At 43.0% G+C, this 20,965-nt stretch overlaps 3 protein-coding genes across 4 annotated transcripts in view; 2 read left to right on the top strand and 1 right to left on the bottom strand.

Moving 5' to 3' along the window:
- Positions 1–3,265, top strand: part of LOC120023619 (tectonin beta-propeller repeat-containing protein 2-like) — a 44,853-nt gene extending 41,588 nt beyond the window's left edge. For both annotated transcript variants that reach the window (XM_038967664.1, XM_038967663.1), the window contains one exon: positions 1,590–3,265. In XM_038967664.1, the coding sequence (XP_038823592.1) occupies positions 1,590–1,741 (152 nt within the window). In that variant the 3' untranslated portion in view covers positions 1,742–3,265. The remainder of the gene's footprint in view (positions 1–1,589) is intronic.
- Positions 3,266–3,610: 345 nt separating this feature from the next.
- On the bottom strand, positions 3,611–5,266 carry LOC120023620 (ankyrin repeat domain-containing protein 9-like). Its single transcript, XM_038967665.1, has one exon. It carries the CDS (start codon positions 4,718–4,720, stop codon positions 3,854–3,856), a length of 867 nt encoding a protein of 288 aa, XP_038823593.1. The 5' UTR covers positions 4,721–5,266; the 3' UTR covers positions 3,611–3,853.
- Positions 5,267–6,837: 1,571 nt separating this feature from the next.
- LOC120023660 (REST corepressor 1-like) lies at positions 6,838–20,775 on the top strand. The gene is made up of 12 exons (XM_038967712.1): positions 6,838–7,937; positions 8,037–8,096; positions 8,718–8,798; positions 14,881–15,095; positions 15,300–15,418; positions 15,573–15,651; positions 15,740–15,793; positions 15,910–16,116; positions 16,333–16,410; positions 18,747–18,804; positions 18,994–19,238; positions 19,499–20,775. Exons 1-12 carry the CDS (start codon positions 7,781–7,783, stop codon positions 19,538–19,540), a joined length of 1,395 nt encoding a protein of 464 aa, XP_038823640.1. The 5' UTR covers positions 6,838–7,780; the 3' UTR covers positions 19,541–20,775.
- Positions 20,776–20,965: the final 190 nt, after the last annotated feature.

The following is a 20,965-nucleotide window of genomic DNA, read 5'->3' as shown; positions in this document are numbered from 1 at the left end:
TGAGGGAGAGAGAGGTGAGTGATGAGGGAGAGAGAGGTGAGTGATGAGGGAGAGAGAGGTGAGTGATGAGAGAGAGAGGGAGAGAGAGAGGGAGAGAGAGAGGGAGAGAGAGAGGGAGAGAGAGAGCGCGAGGGAGCGCGAGAGGGAGGGAGCGCGAGAGGGAGGGAGCGAGAGGTGGGTGAGAGAGAGAGCGCGCAAGAGGTGGGTGAGAGAGAGAGAGAGAGCGCGCCAGAGGTGGGTGCGAGAGAGAGAAAGAGCGCGCCAGAGGTGGGTGTGAGAGAGAGAGAGAGAGCGCGCCAGAGGTGGGTGCGAGAGAGAGAGAGCGCGCCAGAGGTGGGTGCGAGAGAGAGAGAGAGCGCGCCAGAGGTGGGTGCGAGAGAGAGAGAGCGCGCCAGAGGTGGGTGCGAGAGAGAGAGCGCGCCAGAGGTGGGTGCGAGAGAGAGAGAGCGCGCCAGAGGTGGGTGCGAGAGAGAGAGAGCGCGCCAGAGGTGGGTGCGAGAGAGAGAGCGCGCCAGAGGTGGGTGAGTGAGAGAGAGAGAGAAAGTGATAGGTGAGTGATGAGAGGCAGTGTTAATGCTTGGCTTGCTATTCCATTGTGCACATTTGAGATCTACTACATTGCAGTCGGAATACTGATCTACAAATCATCCCAAATAACTCCTTGCGAGAGAGAGCGCGCCAGAGGTGGGTGCGAGAGAGAGCGCGCCAGAGGTGGGTGCGAGAGAGAGCGCGCCAGAGGTGGGTGCGAGAGAGAGCGCGCCAGAGGTGGGTGAGAGAGAGAGCGCGCCAGAGGTGGGTGCGAGAGAGAGCGCGCCAGAGGTGGGTGCGAGAGAGAGCGCGCCAGAGGTGGGTGCGAGAGAGAGCGCGCCAGAGGTGGGTGCGAGAGAGAGCGCGCCAGAGGTGGGTGCGAGAGAGAGCGCGCCAGAGGTGGGTGCGAGAGAGAGCGCGCCAGAGGTGGGTGCGAGAGAGAGCGCGCCAGAGGTGGGTGCGAGAGAGAGCGCGCCAGAGGTGGGTGCGAGAGAGAGCGCGCCAGAGGTGGGTGCGAGAGAGAGCGCGCCAGAGGTGGGTGCGAGAGAGAGCGCGCCAGAGGTGGGTGCGAGAGAGAGCGCGCCAGAGGTGGGTGCGAGAGAGAGCGCGCCAGAGGTGGGTGCGAGAGAGAGAGAGAGCGCCAGAGGTGGGTGCGAGAGAGAGAGAGCGCCAGAGGTGGGTGCGAGAGAGAGAGAGAGCGCCAGAGGTGGGTGCGAGAGAGAGAGAGAGCGCCAGAGGTGGGTGCGAGAGAGAGAGAGCGCGCCAGAGGTGGGTGCGAGAGAGAGAGAGAGCGCGCCAGAGGTGGGTGCGAGAGAGAGAGCGCGCCAGAGGTGGGTGAGTGAGAGAGAGAGAGAAAGTGATAGGTGAGTGATGAGAGGCATTGTTAATGCTTGGCTTGCTATTCCATTGTGCACATTTGAGATCTACTACATTGCAGTCGGAATACTGATCTACAAATCATCCCAAATAACTCCTTGTTAGGGGATCAACATTAGAAAATTGTGTGCCTCTGCTTCGCCTTGCTCAAACTGATCACCTCCAACATGCTGATTGTCCCACAGTGACACCCATGGACGAGCTGTGGGCTGTGAGTGTTTCTGGAGGTCTGAGGCACCGGCTCACCGAGACCCTGGTGCACAACACCATCAATTCCCATGTCAACACAGGCTCCCTGAGCGGAGAGGACCTGGAAGAGGAGTGGGAGGTCATCTAAAGAAGACTGAAATTGTGTTCTATTCCCTATATAGTGCACTGCATTTGACTAGGGACCATAGGGCTCTGGTCAAGTCGTGGACTATGAAGGGAATAGGGTACTATTTCTCACATCTCTCCCCAACTGAAACAACCACTCTTTATTAATATTCATTTTCACTACTGAAATTGGCTGCATTGCAATTATTGGTGGGCACTTTACCTACTGTATGTCTTTTAATGTTATCATCCTATGTACAAAGTAGATTCTAAGGCAACTGCTTGGTGCTTATGAATCAGTACGGATTGCACAATGGCTTTGTGGACAGACAGGATGGGATAATTGGTGTTACCAAGGGAACGGGGTGTCTCCCAGACCACCTCATGCTGTGTACAACCAGTGTTTACTTTTAACCTAACCCAACCAATCCCTATTGAATTTAATTTAAGGAATGAATTGTTATATTCATTTTAATATTTTTTTTATTGGTGACGTTTTAGGAAGGCAATTTTTTTCCTTCATTTTAGTTAGTTTGCACTTTAATTGAAGTGGGAAGGTAACTGCACTCCCAATACACAGCACTAGTCAAGACTTGCTACCCTGAGACCGTACACAGCGTTAGTCTAGACTTTATACCCTAAGACAGTCTGTTGTTTTCTTAGAAAACGTCCTCTCCCAAAGGAACTTACTGTAGCTCTTGTATTGTTTTTTACATATCGATTTATTCCGATGAATACTGTACGTACCACAACACACTTAGAGCCTTCCAAAAGGGTATCTTCAATTAAATATTTAGATCTGTCATACCTCTAGTCCAGTTGAACCACTATCACAGGAGTTATATAGGGCCATGGTCTTTGAATTATGTTTTCATGTTGTTTTAAAGGAAACTACGATGGTAGTATGAAGGAGATCCATTTAGTTTTTTACTGTTTATAATAACACAGATGTAACGTGACTGGAAGTACTTGAATGGAGAAATGTATCATGTTAGTCACAGTGCAAGGGTAGCATATAAGTGTAGGTGCTTACTGTGCACATATTGATTGATGCTTCCTTTTTTACTGTGGAATACTGTGCTCACTAAGGAAGGGATATTTGCAGGAGTTTGTTCTGGGAGATTTATAACACGTGTATTTTGTATAACTACCAGAAAGGGAAATGAACCAAATAATTTATTCAGTCTTAATACAGTTACTGTATAATTAAGGGAATCATGCATTTAATGGTATCATATTGTTGCTTCTGAATACTGTGCTATTTAATCCTTAGGAGTTTGCCAGTTCAATTCAGATTGACAAAGTCCGGGCCAGAAGTAGTGCACAATATAGATGAATAGGGTGCCATTTGAGATGAAAAACCAGATTGAATGACATGTTTTACACTAGACAGGAAAACCCAAAAATCGAGTTGAAGTATCCCCTCTGTGTGTCTATATGGGATTCCATGGGATATAGAGCACTGCAAGTCCACTGAATCCTGTTGTATGAATCCATGCCTCTCCTCAGTATGAATGAACTTCCTTAATAAAGGTGTTTACAGTGACTCTGCCTGATGGTGCTGTATGACCTCCATAGGACTGCAAATTTTTACTCTAGCCCATCACTAACACAGTGCTGATCTGGAACAAAATTGTGGGGGCCTAGGACAGGACTGGAGCTGAGAATGTTTTCCTTCTGACCATGAGCCGTGCGCAAAAAGCACATTCAAACCATTGTGCCATGTTATGGGTGATACGTTCAGTTTTGGACCTAGTCTACTATTGTTTCTGTAGGTCTAACACAACACTTCTCAGTTGCCTGTGTAATAACATTCTCTGCACTGCTTCACTCCACAACCACCAGATAATGGCGAAGTATATTCTGGATGAAAGAAAACAACTGCAACAGGTTCTCTTGTGTACACAATAATACTCTTATTTACATTGCAACATTCAATTCACTCTACATTAAAGTATGACAAGTCAAGATGTGTATTCTATAGTGCATTGTTTTAAAACATCAAAATGAAAACCTTTTGAGTTGTTGCTATTTACAAAGCTGCATACTGCATTTTATTAAATCGTTCACACCATAGCCAAAAAGAAACTTTTGAGTCCTGTAGTCAGTCAGGTAGTTTTGTCTGAGAGAATCTTTATCTGGCATACTGGTGTAGCTTGAAGTCCAGTGGTTTCAGAAAGTCTGGCAGAGAGTCCAACTGTTTAACAGGTATAGACTGGGTCATCTTATGCATAGCCTGAACAAAAAGAGAGGGAGGTGATAGTTCTAAGAGCCACTGGAACGCCTGCTCTCCAATAAGACTCTGCCACAGCCCTGGATTCTTCTGCAACTGTCCCTTCATTTGAAAATTGAATTTTGGCATGAAGAGAATGAGGTAACCAAGGCAGACGTGCTTGCTACGCATGTCAGGCTCGCCCTGGCGTATCTGATTTAGGAGGCAGTCCAAGGGGGTGTTCCCATCTCGGTCTGTGACATAAGGACATGCACCGTGTCCTAGTAACATAATCAAACACTCAGGGCGCACCAGTTCGGACGCCAGATGCAATGCGTCTTTGCCTCCTTGCATGTGAAAACATCCACGGGTGTTCAAGTAGCTCTGGCGCTCACTATGAGAGAAGTCTTTTAGGGAGTCCATGATCATTTTCAGGATAGTAATACGATTATAGCGGACAGCTACTGTGAGATGCGGTGTTGCTGATGCTTGGCAGCAGCAGAAGCTTTGACTGGGCATCTCCAGTGCACCGACAGAGTATCTGTTGAGGAGGAATTTGGCGTATTGTTGATGGTCGTGAACAAGTGCATACAGAAAAGCCTCGGGTGGAGTAAAAGAGCACGCCCGCCCTTCTTCCCAATGAAACACTTCCATTGTCCGCATGTCCTCGAGCACCCATACTGGTAACAGGTCCCGCACTGCTTGGTAGAAGGCAAAGGAGGTTCTTTGGCACTGTTTCTCTGATTTATAATCGGCTCGGCTGTCAAACACACCTAGATCGTAAGGCATTGCTACTGTGTTCGGCAGATTCCTTTAATTTCTGAATATACCTTTTTTTGTAAGGTATAGCCTAGCACCTCTGTGCCAGCTCTGTTAACATCAACACAGGATGCGCCCTCTCTCTCTCAACAGTTATAAATATATAAAATAATCAATAGCTGAATTTAGGGAACTTGTATTACACACGGCAAAAAGTTTTTCAAATAAAAATGAAAGCCTATAGCAAACGTAACGGTCTGTCTCGCTGCTCTTGGAGTCTGTGTTCAGTATGTTTCCGCTGTTATTGACTTGCTTCAAACCCTCTTCAGACTCCATCCGCAGTTTATATACCTTTGCTGGTGACGAACGATAGTGGAACTTCCTTCACGACTGGCCTCGTTGGTCGCTCACTGCGTCAACAAATATCCCCATTGGCTGTCTGATGACGACTCCAAGGTGAGATGAAATGTGACGTCCTCAGTTCCAAGTGCCGTTAACTTTAAAGTATGTGTTTAGTGAGCGATTTGTTTGGGCAACGTGCTATCGCCCCCCTATCGAATGTCCCCAGTGCGTACAGAACCGTCCGGTGTACAGGACGCACGTTAGGTTGTGGGTCGGCAGTGCATTATGTAATTGAGCGTCTGGTGCAACGCGCCGCCTCGGTTTCATAATTTCAAGGAATTTACATCTTGTTTAGGTCGTGTTGTGTCGTCAGGATTAGGTTAAATCTATCGACTGTAGACCTATAAAACAAGATATACCACATCAATAACATGGACTACAGGTCTAGACAGGCAACAATGTAGGTTTTTGAAAGTGTTTTTTAAACGTTGACATTCAAATTAACCTCAAATTGTGTAACAGCTTGTAGGTTCGTGCAAAAGTCAAATGTATGTGTTATATAACGTATTAGTTTTAGTAGCTTCAGTATAGGACAGACAATTATAGGCGTATTTTCGATAGTCCACCACGCCATCTGTCTGGTGAATACGTGTAATTACATGTCATAAATAACCTTGAATTGACAAAGTAGCATATGATCATCTTCACCCTCATCACCCATTTAAATGTATTTTCAAACATACAGCTTACAATATGTCCATACATCATGGTATGATCAAATCTGACCTGTTGACATGATTTATTATGAGCCATGCAGAAGTGTAAATGCACTTTAAAATGGGTTATGAAGTGGGAAATCAGTGTAAAATTGGTTCTGAATCAGCTAATTAAAATATGTAGTAAAATATATTATTATAGCATCCTTTCTGTTACTGGCCCAATGCTGTAACCACTAGGCTACCTTCCGCCCATACTGGTGTGGAGTTGCATGGGCTTCTACTGTTCTCCATATACTACTTGAGCATGGTTTTGAGTAATAGCAATCTTCATTTCCCAGTGACTATGTCCCAGTGACGATGCAAACAGACACAGTGATGTTCCATAGTCATAAACCCAACCCTACTAACATGACATTATGGCATGGGTAATCTGTGTAGCCTATATAATGAGAAATTGAAGATCACTGACGATAATATTTAGATTTAGTGTATAGATGTGAGCATGACTTCTGCAGCTAGATAGGGCTGGGCTATACTGTATAAAATAGGCCACGTTACAGTTCAGAAGAAGCATGATGGATGAGTTTTTGATTAAATTAATGTTAAGCGGAGAATGAAATACATCAGAATCTGTTATCGCCACATCTGTGTGGGAATAACAATGGAAAAAGCATAAGAGCAGAGGAAAAAACAAAACACATTTCGTATCTTATTCATGTATCTGCACAGATACAGTGCCTTCCAGAAGTATTTGGCCAGTGAAGTAAAAAAAAAAGAGATAAATTAATATCAGGTAAAAAATTAGCCTATAGAAAGTATTTCCTATACCTATGGGAGGACACCCATTTAGCAAAATATGAGTCTAGCTCAAGTAGGCTATTGAGCTCCCCAAATATTGTTTGACTTCCCTGGCCAGATATTTTTGGAGGGCATAGTTTGCAACTGCATTGCCACATTGCTATGAATACATGCACATAATATTTTAGAGTACCCTTTTCAAGGAGACCAGAAGTAGCTTGATTGTGACAATGTGAATGCAAGACATTGCTCCTTTTTAGGGCTTCTGAGGATGGGGACCAGGGGCTCATGACAGATTGAGGTTACTGAGCTAATATAGGTTTAAGTATAATTTGTGCATGGTCCCTGGCATATAAACAAAAACGAAAATAAATGCAGTCCTTTAAAATAAAAAAAGGACTGAAATTCATATGATTTGATTAACTTATTCACTGTTTTCAGTGAGAGTATTTTAAGTAGCCTTGGATTTTTATTAATTCCATAAATTGGCTGTATTTGCAGAACTAATTTAGTTTAGTTGCATAAATTCCCAATTAAATAATTAATTAATTGTAGCCTCTAGTTTCCAGGTAAGAAGAGAATTGGTCCTCATCATTAGCTTGAGGGGTCTTTCTTCAGGGCAAGGCTTGAAAAATTCTGAGTTCCATTTGATGCAGTCGTGCGTGCACTTTATCAAGACCCCGTGGAGTGTGAACTAGCAACCGACCTACCTGGCAAGATTCTCGACACCTCTTAGTAACGACTATAATGGACAAAAGTAGCCAGCTAACTAGTCAAAGTCTGTAGAATATAGTCGACAAATGCTGGTGTTAAAGCCACGTAGCTATGCTAATGTATTTCATAAATCAAGCTTGCTAGTTGCAACCGCAACTTTTATCCAAGTAGTAGCAAGCTAGCAGTGAAGCACCCCTCGCTAACTTGGGTATTTTTTGCTAGCTAGCTTTCTGGGTGGCTGGTTAATATTCAGAGAGCCATACAACAGCTATTTGGTCACCCGTCATATTTTTTGGAGCAAGCTAGCTATCTGAACTAATTTTATAATAACGCAGTCTTTAGCTGGGTAGTTGACCAGTTTAATCAGTTGGTCATCATAGTTTCGTCCAGCTAGCCAGTAGCTTAGCTAGCCAACTCGCTAACGTTACTTTGTTCGCTAGCTAGCAAACTAGCAAGGTGCTGCTGACCTAGCTAGCCGAAATTCAAATAGTTTTGTTGCTGTTTCTCCATTTAAAAAATGCCTGCAATGATGGAAAAGAGTGGTTCAGAAATGTCTGGGAAAAGAAGGGGTAGGAATGCAGTGAATAATCCAAACAAAAGTTTTTCTACAAATGGAAATAGCAACAATTCATGGGAAGAAGGAAGTTCGGGCTGCTCCAGTGATGATGAGCATGGTAGGTCAACACAACGGTGGTAGCCTCGGTCACACTAAACTACTTCATACAAATGTACACTGATTCTAAATGTTAATCCTGTGTTTATTTAATGTTCAGGTAGTGGTGGTATGAGAGTTGGGACTCAGTATCAAGCCCTTGTGCCAGACTATGATCCAGGTGAGTCATTTTACCGTTCAGACAGTCGTAAAGCTATAACACGTTACCAGACATGATAGCCTCGAACAATTCCTGGTTGTCGATTCCACGAACCTTGACTAAACTGGCTTGTTACTGCTAGTCTTGATTCTTCTGACATTCCAACTCCTGTCTACGGCTACATTTTGTTTAATGTTTGAATGGATTTAACTACACAACTCAATCACTGATGTTAAAATATATCCAATATATTTCAGCATTTTTAGATGCTGAATTAAAACATGTCTGAGATGAGATGGCTAATTAAAATGTTTAATTTACACCAGGCCCTAATTGTTGGGCGAACAACCATGATTATTTATTGAGAGAGAGAAATATTGTTTAGATATGATTGCTACCCATCAAAGAAGGAAGCATTATGAAATTGATTGTGTAGCTGCTTTTACTTTATGATTGTAAGTCCTAACTGCTCATGGTCCATATTTGTTTTAAATTGTATAAATTGTCTCCATGAGATAATTGATTGGCTTGTGATGCTGATTTCACCAGTTTCCTTCTTCTTTTTTTAAAGATAAAGGCAGAGTAGTTTAAGAGTAATGAAATCACTGGTAATCATTTAATCCCATTATTCCCCTATGTCAGAGATTGCCAAAGTGGCCGAGGAGAGGGACAACTTGGGCATGCGGGTGTGGATCCCCAGCCGGATCCTGGCCGAAGCTAAATGTAAGGAACATTCAAGCCATTTTCTCATTATATACTAAATGTAAAATAGTTGCTTTTACAAATCTGAAGTTTATCTGAAGCAAAATATTAACTTAATGAATTAACTATACAATAATAGCAGAAATGGGTAGATGAGTGTTATTCCAGTCTTTTGTCTCTCTTTCCGTCTCTCTCTCTCTCTCTCTCTCTCTCTGTGTGCCCTTGACTTTTTCCACATTTTGGATTCGACTTTTTCAGCCACACCCATTGCTGACAGGCATTTAAAATTGAGCACACAGCCATGCAATCTCCATAGACAAACACTGGCAGTAGAATGGCCTTACAGAATAGCTCAGTGACTTAACTTGGCACTGTCATAGGATGCCACCTTTCCAACAAGTCAGTTCCTCAAATTTCTGCCCTGCTAGAGATGCCCCGGTCAACTGTAAGTGCTGTTATTAAGTGGAACCTTCTAGGAGTAACAACTGCTCAGCCGCAAAGTGGTAGGCCACACACAGAATGGGACAGCCGAGTGCTATAGTACGTAAAAGAACGTCTGTCCTCGGTTGCCGCACACAAGCTTAAGATCACTTAATGCAATGCCAAGCGTCGGCTGGAGTGGTGTAAAGCTCACCGCCATTGGACTCTGGAGCAGTGGAAATGCATTCTCTGGACTGATGAATCGCGCTTCACCAGCTGGCAGTCTGACAGATGCTACCTACCCCAATGCATAGTGCCAACTGTAAAGTTTGGTGGAGGAGGAATAATTGTCTGGGGCTCTATTTCATGGTTAGGACTAGACCCCTTAGTTCCAGTGAAGGGAAATCTTAACGCTACAGCATACAATGACATTCTAGACAATTCTGTGCTTCCAACTTTGTGGCAACAGTTTGGGGGGAAGGTCCATTCCTGTTTCACCATGACAATGCCCCTGTGCACAAACCGAGGACCATAAAGAAATGGTTTGTTGAGATCGGTGTGGAAGAACTTGACTGACTTGCACAGAGCCCTGACCTTAACCCCATCTTTGGGATGAATTGGAATGCCGACTGCGACCCTGGCCTAATAGCCCGACCTCACTAATGCTCTTGTGGCTGAATGGACGCAAATCCGGCAACAATGTTCCAACATCTAGTGGAAAGCCTTCCCAGAAGAGTAGAGTCTGCAAAGAGGGGACCAACTCCATATTAATGCCCATGATTTTGCAATGAGATGTTAAATGAGCAGGTGTCCACATACCTTTGGTCATGTAGTGTATGTTAAGCTTAAATAAGTTCAGGATACAACATTTGGTTAAGAAGCCATAGTTGCATGGACTGTGCAATAATAGTGTATTAACATGATTCTTGATTGACTACCTATTATATGTACCACACACATACAATTATCTGTAAGGGCCCTCAGTCGAGCAGTGAATTTCGAACACAGATTCAACCATCTTCGCTGGCCATGGCAGAACACTGACATTCCTGTCCTGTAGGAAATCACGCACAGAACGAGCCGTGTGGCTGGTGGCATTGTCATGCTGGAGGGTCATGTCAGGATGAGCCTGCAGGAAGGGTACCACATGAGAGAGGAGGATGTCTTCCCTGTAACGCACAGCGTTGAGATTGCCTGCTATGACAACAAGCTCAGTCCGATGATGCTGTGACACATCGCCCCAGACCATGACGGATCCTCCACCTCCAAATCGATCCTGCTCCAGAGTACAGGCCTTGGTGTAACGCTCATTCCTTCGATGATAAACGGGAATCCAACCATCACCCCTGGTGAGACAAAACCATGACTCGTGAGTGAAGAGCACTTTTTGCCAGTCCTGTCTGGTCCAGCGATGGTGGGTTTGTGCCCATAGGTGACGTTGATGCCGGTGATGTCTGGTGAGGACCTGCCTTACAACAGGCCTACAAGCCCTCAGTCCAGCCTCTCTCAGCCTATTGCGGACAGTCTGAGCACTGATGGAGGGATTGTGCGTTCCTGGTGTAACTCGGGCAGTTGTGGTTGCCATCCTGTACCTGTCCCGCAGGTGTGATGTTCGGATGTACCGATCCTGTGCAGGTGTCACACGTGGTCTGCCACTGTGAGGACGATCAGCTGTCTGTCCTGTCTCCCTGTAGTGCTGTCTTAGGCGTCTCAAAGTATTGACATTGCAATTTATTGCCCTGGCCACATCGGCAGTCCTCATGCCTCCTTGCAGCATGCCTAAGGTACATTCACGCAGATGAGCAGGGATCCTGGGAATCTTTCTTTTGGTGTTTTTCTGTCAGTAGATAGGCCTCTTTAGTGTCCTAAATTTTCATAACTGTGACCTTAATTGCCTACCGTCTGTAAGCTGTTAGTGTCCTAATGACAGTTTCACAGGTGCATGTTCATTAATTGTTTATGGTTCATTGAACAAGCATGGGAAACAGTGTACAATGAAGATCTGTGAAGTTATTTGGATTTTTACGAATTATTTTGGGAAAGACAGGGTCCTGAAAAAGTTTCTTTTTTTGCTGAGTTTATGTATGTATCAGTGCCTTTGGAAAGTATTGACTTTTTCCACATTTTGTTACAGTACGTTAATGCCTTATTCTTAAATGGATTCCTCAGCAGTCTACACACACTACCCCATAATGACAAAGTGAAAACAAGTTTTTAGAAATGTTTGCAGTTATAAAAAACAAATACCTTTTTATTTATATAAGTATACAGACCCTTTTGCTATGAGATTTGAAATTGAGTAGGTGCATCCTGTTTCCATTGATCATCCTTGAGATGTTTCTACAACTTGATTGGAGTCCACCTGATGTAAATTCAATTGTTTGTACATGATTTGGAAAGGCACACACCTGTCTTTATAAGGTCCCACAGTTGACAGTGCATGTCAACGCAAAAAAAACAAGCCATGAGGTCGAAGGAATTGTCCGTAGCACACTGAGCCTTGATTGTGTCGAGGGACAGATCTGGGGATGGGTGCCAAAAAATGTCTGCAGCATTGGTCCCCAAGAACACAGTGCCCTCCATCATTCTTAAATGGAAGAAGTTTGTAAGCTCCAGAGTTTCTCTGTGGAGATGAGAGAACCTTCCAGAAGGACAACCATCTCTGCACCACTCCACCAATCAGACCTTTATGGTAGAGTGGCCAGAATGAATCCACTCCTCAGTAAAAGGCTCATGACAGCCCGTTTGGAGTTTGTCAAAAGGCACCTAAAGTACTCTGACCATGAGAAACGAGGTTGAACTCTTTGGCCTGAATGCCAAGCGTCATGTCTGGAAGAAACCTGGCACCATCCCTACGGTGATGCATGGTGGTGGCAGCATCGTGCTTTGGGGATGTTTTTCAGCGGCAGAAACTGGGAGACTTGTCAGGATCGAGGGAAGGATGCAGAGCAAAGTACAGAGAGATCCTTGATGAAAACCTGCTCCACAGTGCTCAGGACCTCAGACTAGGGCGAAGGTTCACCTTCCAGCAGGACAACAACCCTAAGCACACAGCCAAGAAAATGCAGGAGTGGCTTCAGGACAACTCTCTGAATGTCCTTGAGTGGCCCATCCACAGCCTGGACTTGATCCCGATCAAACATCTCTGGAAAGACCTGAAAATAGCTGTGCAGCGACTCTCCCTATCCAACCTGACAGAGCTTGAGAGGATCTGCAGAGAAGAATGGGAGAAACTCCCCAAATACAGGTGTGCCAAGCTTGTAGCTTCATACCCAAGAAGACTCGTCAGTAATCGCTGCCAGAGCTGCTTCAACAAAGTACTCAGCAAAAGTTCTGAATACGTATTATAAATGTGATATTTAATTTATTTGATACATTTGCAAACATTTCTAAACCTGTTTTTGCTTTGTCACTATGGGGTATTGTTTGTAGATTGATGGGGGGAGGGGAACACATTTTAAACTTTCCGAATGCACTGTACATACATTCCCTGTGGGGACGACACTTATTAATGATGCCGGTAACTGATGTGGTAAACGATGCTATCGGATGAGTCCCAGAACATATTCCAGTCTGTGCTAGCGAAACAGTCCTGTAGCTTAGCATCAGCTTCATTGGACCACTTCTGTATTTAGTTTTTGCTTGTAAGCAGCAATCAGGAGGATAGTTATGGTCAGATTTTACAAATGGATGGTGAGGGAGAGCTTTGTGCACGTCTCTGTGTGTGGAGTAAAGGTGAACTCAAATTTGTTTTGCCTGTAGTTGCACAGGTGGCATGCTGGTAGAACTTAGATAAAACGGATTTCAGTTCTCCTGCGTTAACCAGCTACTAGGAGCGCCACCTGCGTGAGCATTTTCTTGTTTGTGTATGGCCCTATATAGCTTGTTGAGTGCAGTCTAAGTGCCAGCATCGGTTTGTGGTGGTAAAAAGACAGCTAGGAAAAATATAGATAAACGGTATAGTCTACAGATTATCATAAGGTATTTTAACTCAGGCGAATAGAACCTCAAGACTTCCTTAGTATTAGAGGTTGCGCACCAGCTGTTTACAAAGAGACACTCCCTCTCCTGAGCATCCCCAACACTGCCAGTCGGTCCTGCTAGATTAAAATTTTCCACATCCTTGTTCAGCCATGACTCTGAGGAAAATAGGTTATTACAGTTTTTTAGATCATGTTGATAGGATAGTCTCTGATGGAGCTTGTCCAGTTTATTCTCCAGTGATTGCATGTTTGTCAATAGAACAGAGGGTAGGCGGTTTATCCACTCGCAGACGTAGTCCCTTCAGGTATCCCGCACGTCGGCCTCTATAGCGCCACCACCGCCTCCTTCTCAGAGTGTCCGGGATTTGGGTCTTGTATAATCAATATGTTCTCCACCTCTGACTCATTGAAGTAGAAGTCCTCACCCAAATCGAGGTTAGTGATAGCTGTTCTGATGTCCAGAAGCTCTTTTCAGTCATAGGAAATTATGGTGGAAACATGAAACAATCCCCAAAAAGTTTTTAAATCCACAGTTAAGAAAATGTGCAAAATAGCACAATTGATCAGTAGCTTTCTAACTCTGCATTGTTGGGAAAGTAAGCATTTCACGGTAAAGTCTACACCTGTTGTATTTCTCACTTGCACCAAACACATTCGATTTTTTAAATTAGATTTTTCATTTTATTTGAGCCTGTAAAACATCTGCTAAAAAAAATACATTTGAATATCCCTTTGAGCTTGGTGAAGTTATTAATTACATATTGGATGGTGTACTGTATCAATACACCCAGTCATTACAAAGATACAGGCATCCTTCTGAACTGATGCTAGAGAGGAAGGAATACGCTCAGGGATTTTACTATGAGGCCAATGGTGACTTTAAAACAGATAGGAGAAAACTGAAGATGGATCAACAACATTGTAGTTACTCCACAATTCTAACCTAATTGAAAGAGTAAAAAGAAGGGTGCCTGTAAATTTAAAAAGCATTATCCTGTTTCCAATAACATACAAAATGTTATGTTTGGGGCAAATCCAATACAACACGTTACTGAGTACCACTCTCCATATTTTCAAGCATAGCTGTGGCTGCATCATTTTATGGGTATGCTTGTAACCCCCAAAATAAAAACATCTATAAATAAATGGAATGGAACTAAGCACAGGCAAAATTCTAGAGGAAAACCTGCTTCAGTCTGCTTTCCACCAGACACTAGGAAATGCATTAACCTTTTAGCAGGACAGTAACCTGAAACACAAGGCCAAATCTTTAATGGAGTTGTTTACCAAGAAGACAGTGAATGTTCCTGAATGGCTGAGTAAGATTTTCAAGTAGATTTTAAGTCAAAACTCTATGGCAAGCTTGAATTAAAAAATAAATAATGTGCAAATGCTGCATATTCCAGGTGTGGAAAGCTAGAAACTTACCCAGAAAGACTCACAGGTATAATCGCTGCTTCCACAAAGTATTGACTCGGTGTGAATACTTATTTAAATTAGATTTCTGTATTTCATTTTCAATACATTTGCAATGTATAAAACAAGTTTTAACTTTGTCATTATGGGGTATTGTGTGTAGACGGGTGAGAAAATATATGCATGTCATCCATTTTGAATTCAGGCTGTAACAAAACACTGTGGAATAAGTCAAGGGGTATATACTTTTTGAAGGCACTATATACTATTTTTGTTTTTTACAGTGGATGAATACATTGCAATTACCAAAGAGAAGCATGGGTACAACATGGAGCAGGCACTGGGGATGCTTTTCTGGCACAAGCACAACATTGAGAAGTCCCTGGCAGATTTGCCCAACTTCACACCTTTCCCAGATGAGTGGTCAGTGGAGGACAAGGTCCTGTTTGAACAGGGCTTTAGCTTCCACGGAAAAACTTTCCACCGTATACAGCAGATGGTGAGAGACTTAAAAAAAAAAGTTTTAATCTGCTTAAAACCGAATACTTCATTATACTTCATTGACAAACATTGTAACACATAGTTGACCATGGCACATGAGACACTAAAAGCTAATTTGGGGTGCCCATTGTGTGATGTCTCTAAACAAAAAATAATGTAGAAAAATGTGTTTTCCTTGATTGATAAGGTCTTCTTGTTCTAGTTGCCTGACAAGTCCATTGCCAGCTTGGTTAGATTTTACTACTCTTGGAAGAAGACACGGAGCAAAACCAGTGTCATGGATCGCCATGCACGCAAGCAGAAGAGGGAACGAGAAGAGAGGTATGAAAAGTGTGTGCTTTTGTTTAAAATGCATGAACCACATTCTCTCTTCCTTTTAAAAACTTAAATTGGTTAGAATAACATATTGTAATCTTGGAAAGTCAGGCCAAGAATACATTTTTCTATGTATAAATGTTTTGCTTTATCTTTTTAGTGAGAATGAGGCTGAGGAGACCAATGGTAACACTCCAAGGGATGTAGTGTACGAACCAAATAAGGACGAGAAGAAAGAGGTGGGTCTGTTCAGAGGCTCTTGTAACTTAATACACAAAATATATGCTGTTTTATTGAACCAACTAACATGTAGACTTTCTGTTTCAGCTGGGTGCTGCACCTGAGAAACAGGAGATAAAACCAGTACCAGTGGTACAGAGGGTAGCTTCTAAATATTTTCATTACCATTTGAATAGAAACATACATAATTCATGTTAAATTCTCCCTACTTTTGATACTTCGGCCATTTTAACCCAAATCTATTCCTTCACGCCTAGCCGAATACTAGTATGGCAGAGAAGCTGACCCAAGTGAAGAAAGAACCCCAGGGTCCTCCAGGGAAGAACCAGCATCGTGCTAAAAAGAAGCCTCCTAAAGGAATGCACCTGAGCCAGGGAGACGTAGCTGCTATGTCCACCAGCACCCCTGCTGCAGTCGGTGTGCTGAGGCAAATCGACATGGAGCTGGTTGCCATCAAACGGCAGGTTAGTCTTGACATCAATACATTAATCTTCTCTGTGATAGGATTTTCTTCTCCTCTGATGAGAGTAAGTTTTGCATCAATCATGTATTGATGTTAATGGGAGATTTGTGTGAAAATTAAGAACAGGACCTAAAGTATCCTCAGTATTCACCCGTGTCCGGATGAGAGATGAGTTAACCTAGAAATGTTTCCTGAATGAGTTTTATCCCTTTTCTAGATCCAGAGCATCAAACAGAATAACAGTGCTCTGAAGGACAAGCTTGACGTGGGAGTGGACCACTTCAGAGTACCTGAGGTAAAGCTATTGCTTACCTAGAGTTCTGACCATCTAATTTGGTCTCTTTCTCCATAGAATGAATGTTACTCTTGTGGCTTGTAACCAGGGGTTGGAACAAAAATGATTTTCCAATCGTTCCGTTCTGAAATTCTTTCACTAATCAGTGCGGATAGAGCAGCTTGCTATGGAGCGACTGAAATTTTGCGAGTAGGGAAAGAGCGAGAGATGAAGTTGGCTTGATGCCCTGGGCATCTTGTTATGACATACATTATCTGAATTAGATCCATAGAATTATACCTATGGAGGAGCGGTTTCTATGAACAAGCTTGAATGTCTTTGAACTTCCGAGATTTGGCTTAACGTTGGACCAGAGCTAGCTAACAAGCTTATGAATGCAGAGTGGCACCAGAATTAAAATTAAAAACACGTCTTACCATTTTGTAGTTAATAAAACGTAGTGAACTGAAGAAAAATAAACCCAACATTTTACTGAGTTACAGTTCATGGAAGGAAGGAAGTCAGTCAGTCAATTGAAATAAATTAATTAGTCCCTAATCTATGGATTTCACATGACTGGGAATAAAGATAAACATCTGTTTGTCACAGATACCTTTAAAAAAAAAAGAGGCTGGGGCGTGGATCAGAAAACCAGTCAGTATCTGGTGTGACCTCCATTTGCCTCATGCAGTACAACATATCTCCTTCGCATAGAGTTGATTAGGCTGTTGATTGTGGCCTGTGGAATGTTGTCCCACTCTTCAATGGCTGTGCGAAGTTGCTGGATTGTGGCGGAAACTGGAACATACTGTCGTACACGTCGATCCAGAGCATCGCCAACATGCTCAATGGATGACACGTCTGAGTATGCAGGCCATGGAAGAACTGGGACATTTTCAGCTTCCAGGAATTGTGTACAGATTCTTGTGACATGGAGCTGTGCGTTATCATGCTGAAACATGAGGTGATGGCGGTGGCTGAATGGCACGACAATGGGCCTCAGAATCTCTTCCCAGTATCTCTGAGCATTCAAATTGCCATCGATAAAATGCAATTGTGTTTGTCCGTAGATTATGCCTGCCCATACTATAACCCTACCGCCACCACAGGGCACTCTGTTCTCAAAGTTGACATCAGCGAACCGCTCGCCCACACAACGCCATACACGCTGTCTGCCACCTGCCCGGTACAGTTGAAACCGGCATTCATCCGTGAAGAGCACACCTCTCCAGCATGTCTGGCCATCGAAGGTGAGATTTGCCCACTGAAGTCGGTTACGACGCCGAACTGCAGTCAGGTCAAGACCCTGGTGAGGATGAGGAGCACGCAGATGATCTTCCCTGAGATGGTTTCTGACAATTTGTGCAGAAATACTTCAGATGTGCAAACCCACCGTTTAATGAGATATCCGGGTGGCTGGTCTCAGTTTATCCCGCAGGTGAAGAAGCTGGATGTGGAGGTCCTGGGCTGGCGTGGTTACACATGGTTGTGAGACCCGTTGAACGTACTGCCAAATTCTCTTAAACAACGTTAAAGGTGGCTTATGGTAGAGAAATTAACATTTTAATTATCTGGCAACAGCTCTGGTGGACATTTCTGCAGTCAGCATGCCAATTGCACGCTTCTTCAACTTGAGACATCTGTTGTGTTGTGACAAATCTGCACATTTTAGTGGCCTTGTATTGTCCCCAACACAAGATTCACCTGTGTAATGATCATGCTTTAATCAGCTTCTTGATATGCCATAGCTGTCAGGTGGATGGATTATTTTGGCAAAGGAGAAATGCTCACTAACAGTGATGTAAACAAATTTGTTCACACAATTTGAAAGAAATAAGCTTTTGTGCATATGGAATATTTCTGGGGTCTTTTATTTCAGCTCATGAAACATATTTCCAACACTTTACATGTTGCGTTTTTATATTTTTGTTCAGTATAAATAGTATCCTTAACTAGCATTGAAAAAGTTAATCCATTATTCTATAGTAAAAAACCTCTCCCTAATTTCTGAATACGCTCAAACACACTGGCAAAGATTTTCAGGTGGCATGCAGACACTGAAATACGTTTGAGTGACAGTGAGGACTTTGCGTAGTTGCTTTGTTGCAGATTCTTTGTGGGACTGAAAACAAATGCTCGGAACGTAAAAGAACATTACTAACTGGTTCCCATGCTTTTAAAAAAGCGGTTATGGTCCGGAACAGTATAGATCACTTTCGTTCCCGATTCTGTTCCTAGAAGAAGAAAAAAAAGATCTGGTTTTCTGAACTGGTTCCAACTCCTGCTTTTAACTCATTATGACCTGTGGAGTATGTCATGTTTGCGTGCCAGTGGTAACATGACCATTCATGTCTCAGGTGACCCAGAAGTTCAACACTCGCTGGACAACAGAGGAGCAACTGCTTGCTGTACAAGGTAATTGATTTCAATTGCAACAGATGTGTAGAGATTAGAGAAAGGGAGGAGGTAGAACATGTAACCAACTGAAATGGGGCCCATGTGAAAAGTCATGGTATAAAGAATTCCATCTTAAATTGTTTTGCTGGGGGCACATAATCTATATTTGTATAAAATGTTTCTTCCCTCCATTGTAACATCTTCCAGCCATCAGAAAATATGGGCGGGACTTCCAGGCTATCTCGGACGTGATTGGCAACAAGTCAGTGGTGCAGGTGAAGAACTTCTTTGTTAACTACCGCCGACGCTTCAACCTGGATGAGGTGCTGCAGGAATGGGAGGCTGAGCATGGGATGGAGGGAGCAGCCAAGGGAGGAGAGGAGGAGAAAATGGACACATCTTCTATTGAGGATGGAGCCACCACCCCTGTGGTGCCAGAGGATCAAAAAGAGGTCTGTGACTGACCAATTTGATTGCATTCCATTATGGATTTTTTAATTTTTTATCTAAAGGGTTTGATTGGCTAAATTCAGTTATCAATCTCAGTATGAAATGAGACAATTTGCACTTTGCCCTACTATTTTAGTGGTCCCCTTTTTTTATCTGCACCAGTATAGTAATTCAGAGGGATGTACAAAGAATTCCAGTCTTTAATTTCAGCTTGATTTTCCAGATGTATTAATTGCAAATACTCCCCATTGTCCCTTTACAGGAATCATCGCCAGTGGCGGCAAAACAACCTCTGGCATCCTGAGTGGTCGGCCATCTTGGATTATTCTGTTGGCGGACCTCCTCCCTCTGAGATTTTACTTTTGTGCTGAAGAGGCGATGATTAATCTGAATCTGCACAGGTTACATCCTGTCTGTGTGTGCTTCTTCAAGAAGGTCATTCCTGTTACCTTTTCCCCAATTCAAGAATGTTTTGCAGCTGCCCACCAATTAACTCAAGCACCATTCTTCAGCCGGGATGACAGTCAAAGTAACCAGGATTATCTGACTGCACTTTATCCCATCACTGTTTTTGTCACCTTGGTGAGAAGGAAAACTTCTGTATCAAATTTAACTTGTTTTTGTATCTGGCCTCTTTTACCCTGTCACTCAACATTACAGATGATCCCTGTGATCTAGACCACAATACACATGTTTCATTTTATCCTTCTGTAACCCTCTTTACTTTGTAAAGACTGGTTTTGGTTGTGTAGTATTTAATCACAATAGGTCTCATTATGAAATGACCCTGTGGATTACTATCCTGTCATTCTGTGTGCTTGACGAAGATGTCTTTGTACACCAGGCAGCCATAAAGAAAAAACACCCCAATAAATACCATCACAGTGTTGGAGATTAGGTGAGTCAGGCCAGTTGTACCCCCGACACACAGTACGTAGGATTAGAGGATGGCATTTCCACAGGAACATTTCATATTGAGACCCAGTGCAAGTTGATACTACACAACCATTTCTATTTGTCTTCTTCCTCCCTAACCTTTTGTCTGTGACCCTAGTGCATATTTATAAATAATGCATTAGTTGTTGTAATTAATGTAAGGAACTTTAAATAGGAGCTGTTAAATATTGCGAGGATGTCCATTTTCAGTTTACTAGTAACCTCAGGACAATCAGGTCAACACAATTATGTTATGAATGATTTTCAGTTGAAAGGACTGTTGAATGAGAAATTAAGTAGATGAATGAGAGAATTTTTACATTTTAATTTAAACATTTTGAGTTTGAAGTGTGTTATTTGTCAGTTCAAACCCTGTCCCTTTCGCAGCAACCTGCCTATGCTATTCAACCGTTTTTAATGTACTGATACCATGATTTAGCGTACTGTTTTGAAACTTTTTTTTATATATATTTGTGAAGAAATTGTGAATGCCTGAGGTGGGGTTTTAATGTGTGTACATTTTATTGCTGTCATTTACCATTGTGTATTCATTTTGCTCATCAATTAACCATAAATAAATTTGAAGGATTTATAGGGACATTTAAAAGATTTCACTGGATGCTCATTTGTCTTTTCCTGCTATTTGCTTTTAGCCTGGTCCCAGACCTGTTTGTGCTCTTGCCAACTCCATTGCTTATTGTCAGTCACAACATGGCACAAACAGGTTGAAACTCAGGCTAATTTGTTCTGTCTTTCAGCACAGCTTGTCATATTTAGGTCAACTCTATGTTAG

The sequence above is a fragment of the Salvelinus namaycush genome, chromosome 28, assembly GCF_016432855.1.
Source record: "Salvelinus namaycush isolate Seneca chromosome 28, SaNama_1.0, whole genome shotgun sequence".
Taxonomy (NCBI): domain Eukaryota; kingdom Metazoa; phylum Chordata; class Actinopteri; order Salmoniformes; family Salmonidae; genus Salvelinus; species Salvelinus namaycush.
The sequence above is the reverse complement of the archived record's forward strand: the minus strand, read 5'-3'. Positions and strand labels throughout refer to the sequence as shown.

Excerpts from the sequence above, each read along its gene's own strand:
- LOC120023620 (XM_038967665.1), bottom strand. The coding sequence starts at position 4,720 with ATGCCTTACGATCTAGGTGTGTTTGACAGCCGAGCCGATTATAAATCA.
- LOC120023660 (XM_038967712.1), top strand. The coding sequence starts at position 7,781 with ATGCCTGCAATGATGGAAAAGAGTGGTTCAGAAATGTCTGGGAAAAGA. Across the intron at positions 7,938-8,036 it reads CTCCAGTGATGATGAGCATG|GTAGTGGTGGTATGAGAGTT; the intron begins GTAGGTCAACAC and ends TTTAATGTTCAG. Across the intron at positions 8,799-14,880 it reads GATCCTGGCCGAAGCTAAAT|TGGATGAATACATTGCAATT; the intron begins GTAAGGAACATT and ends TGTTTTTTACAG.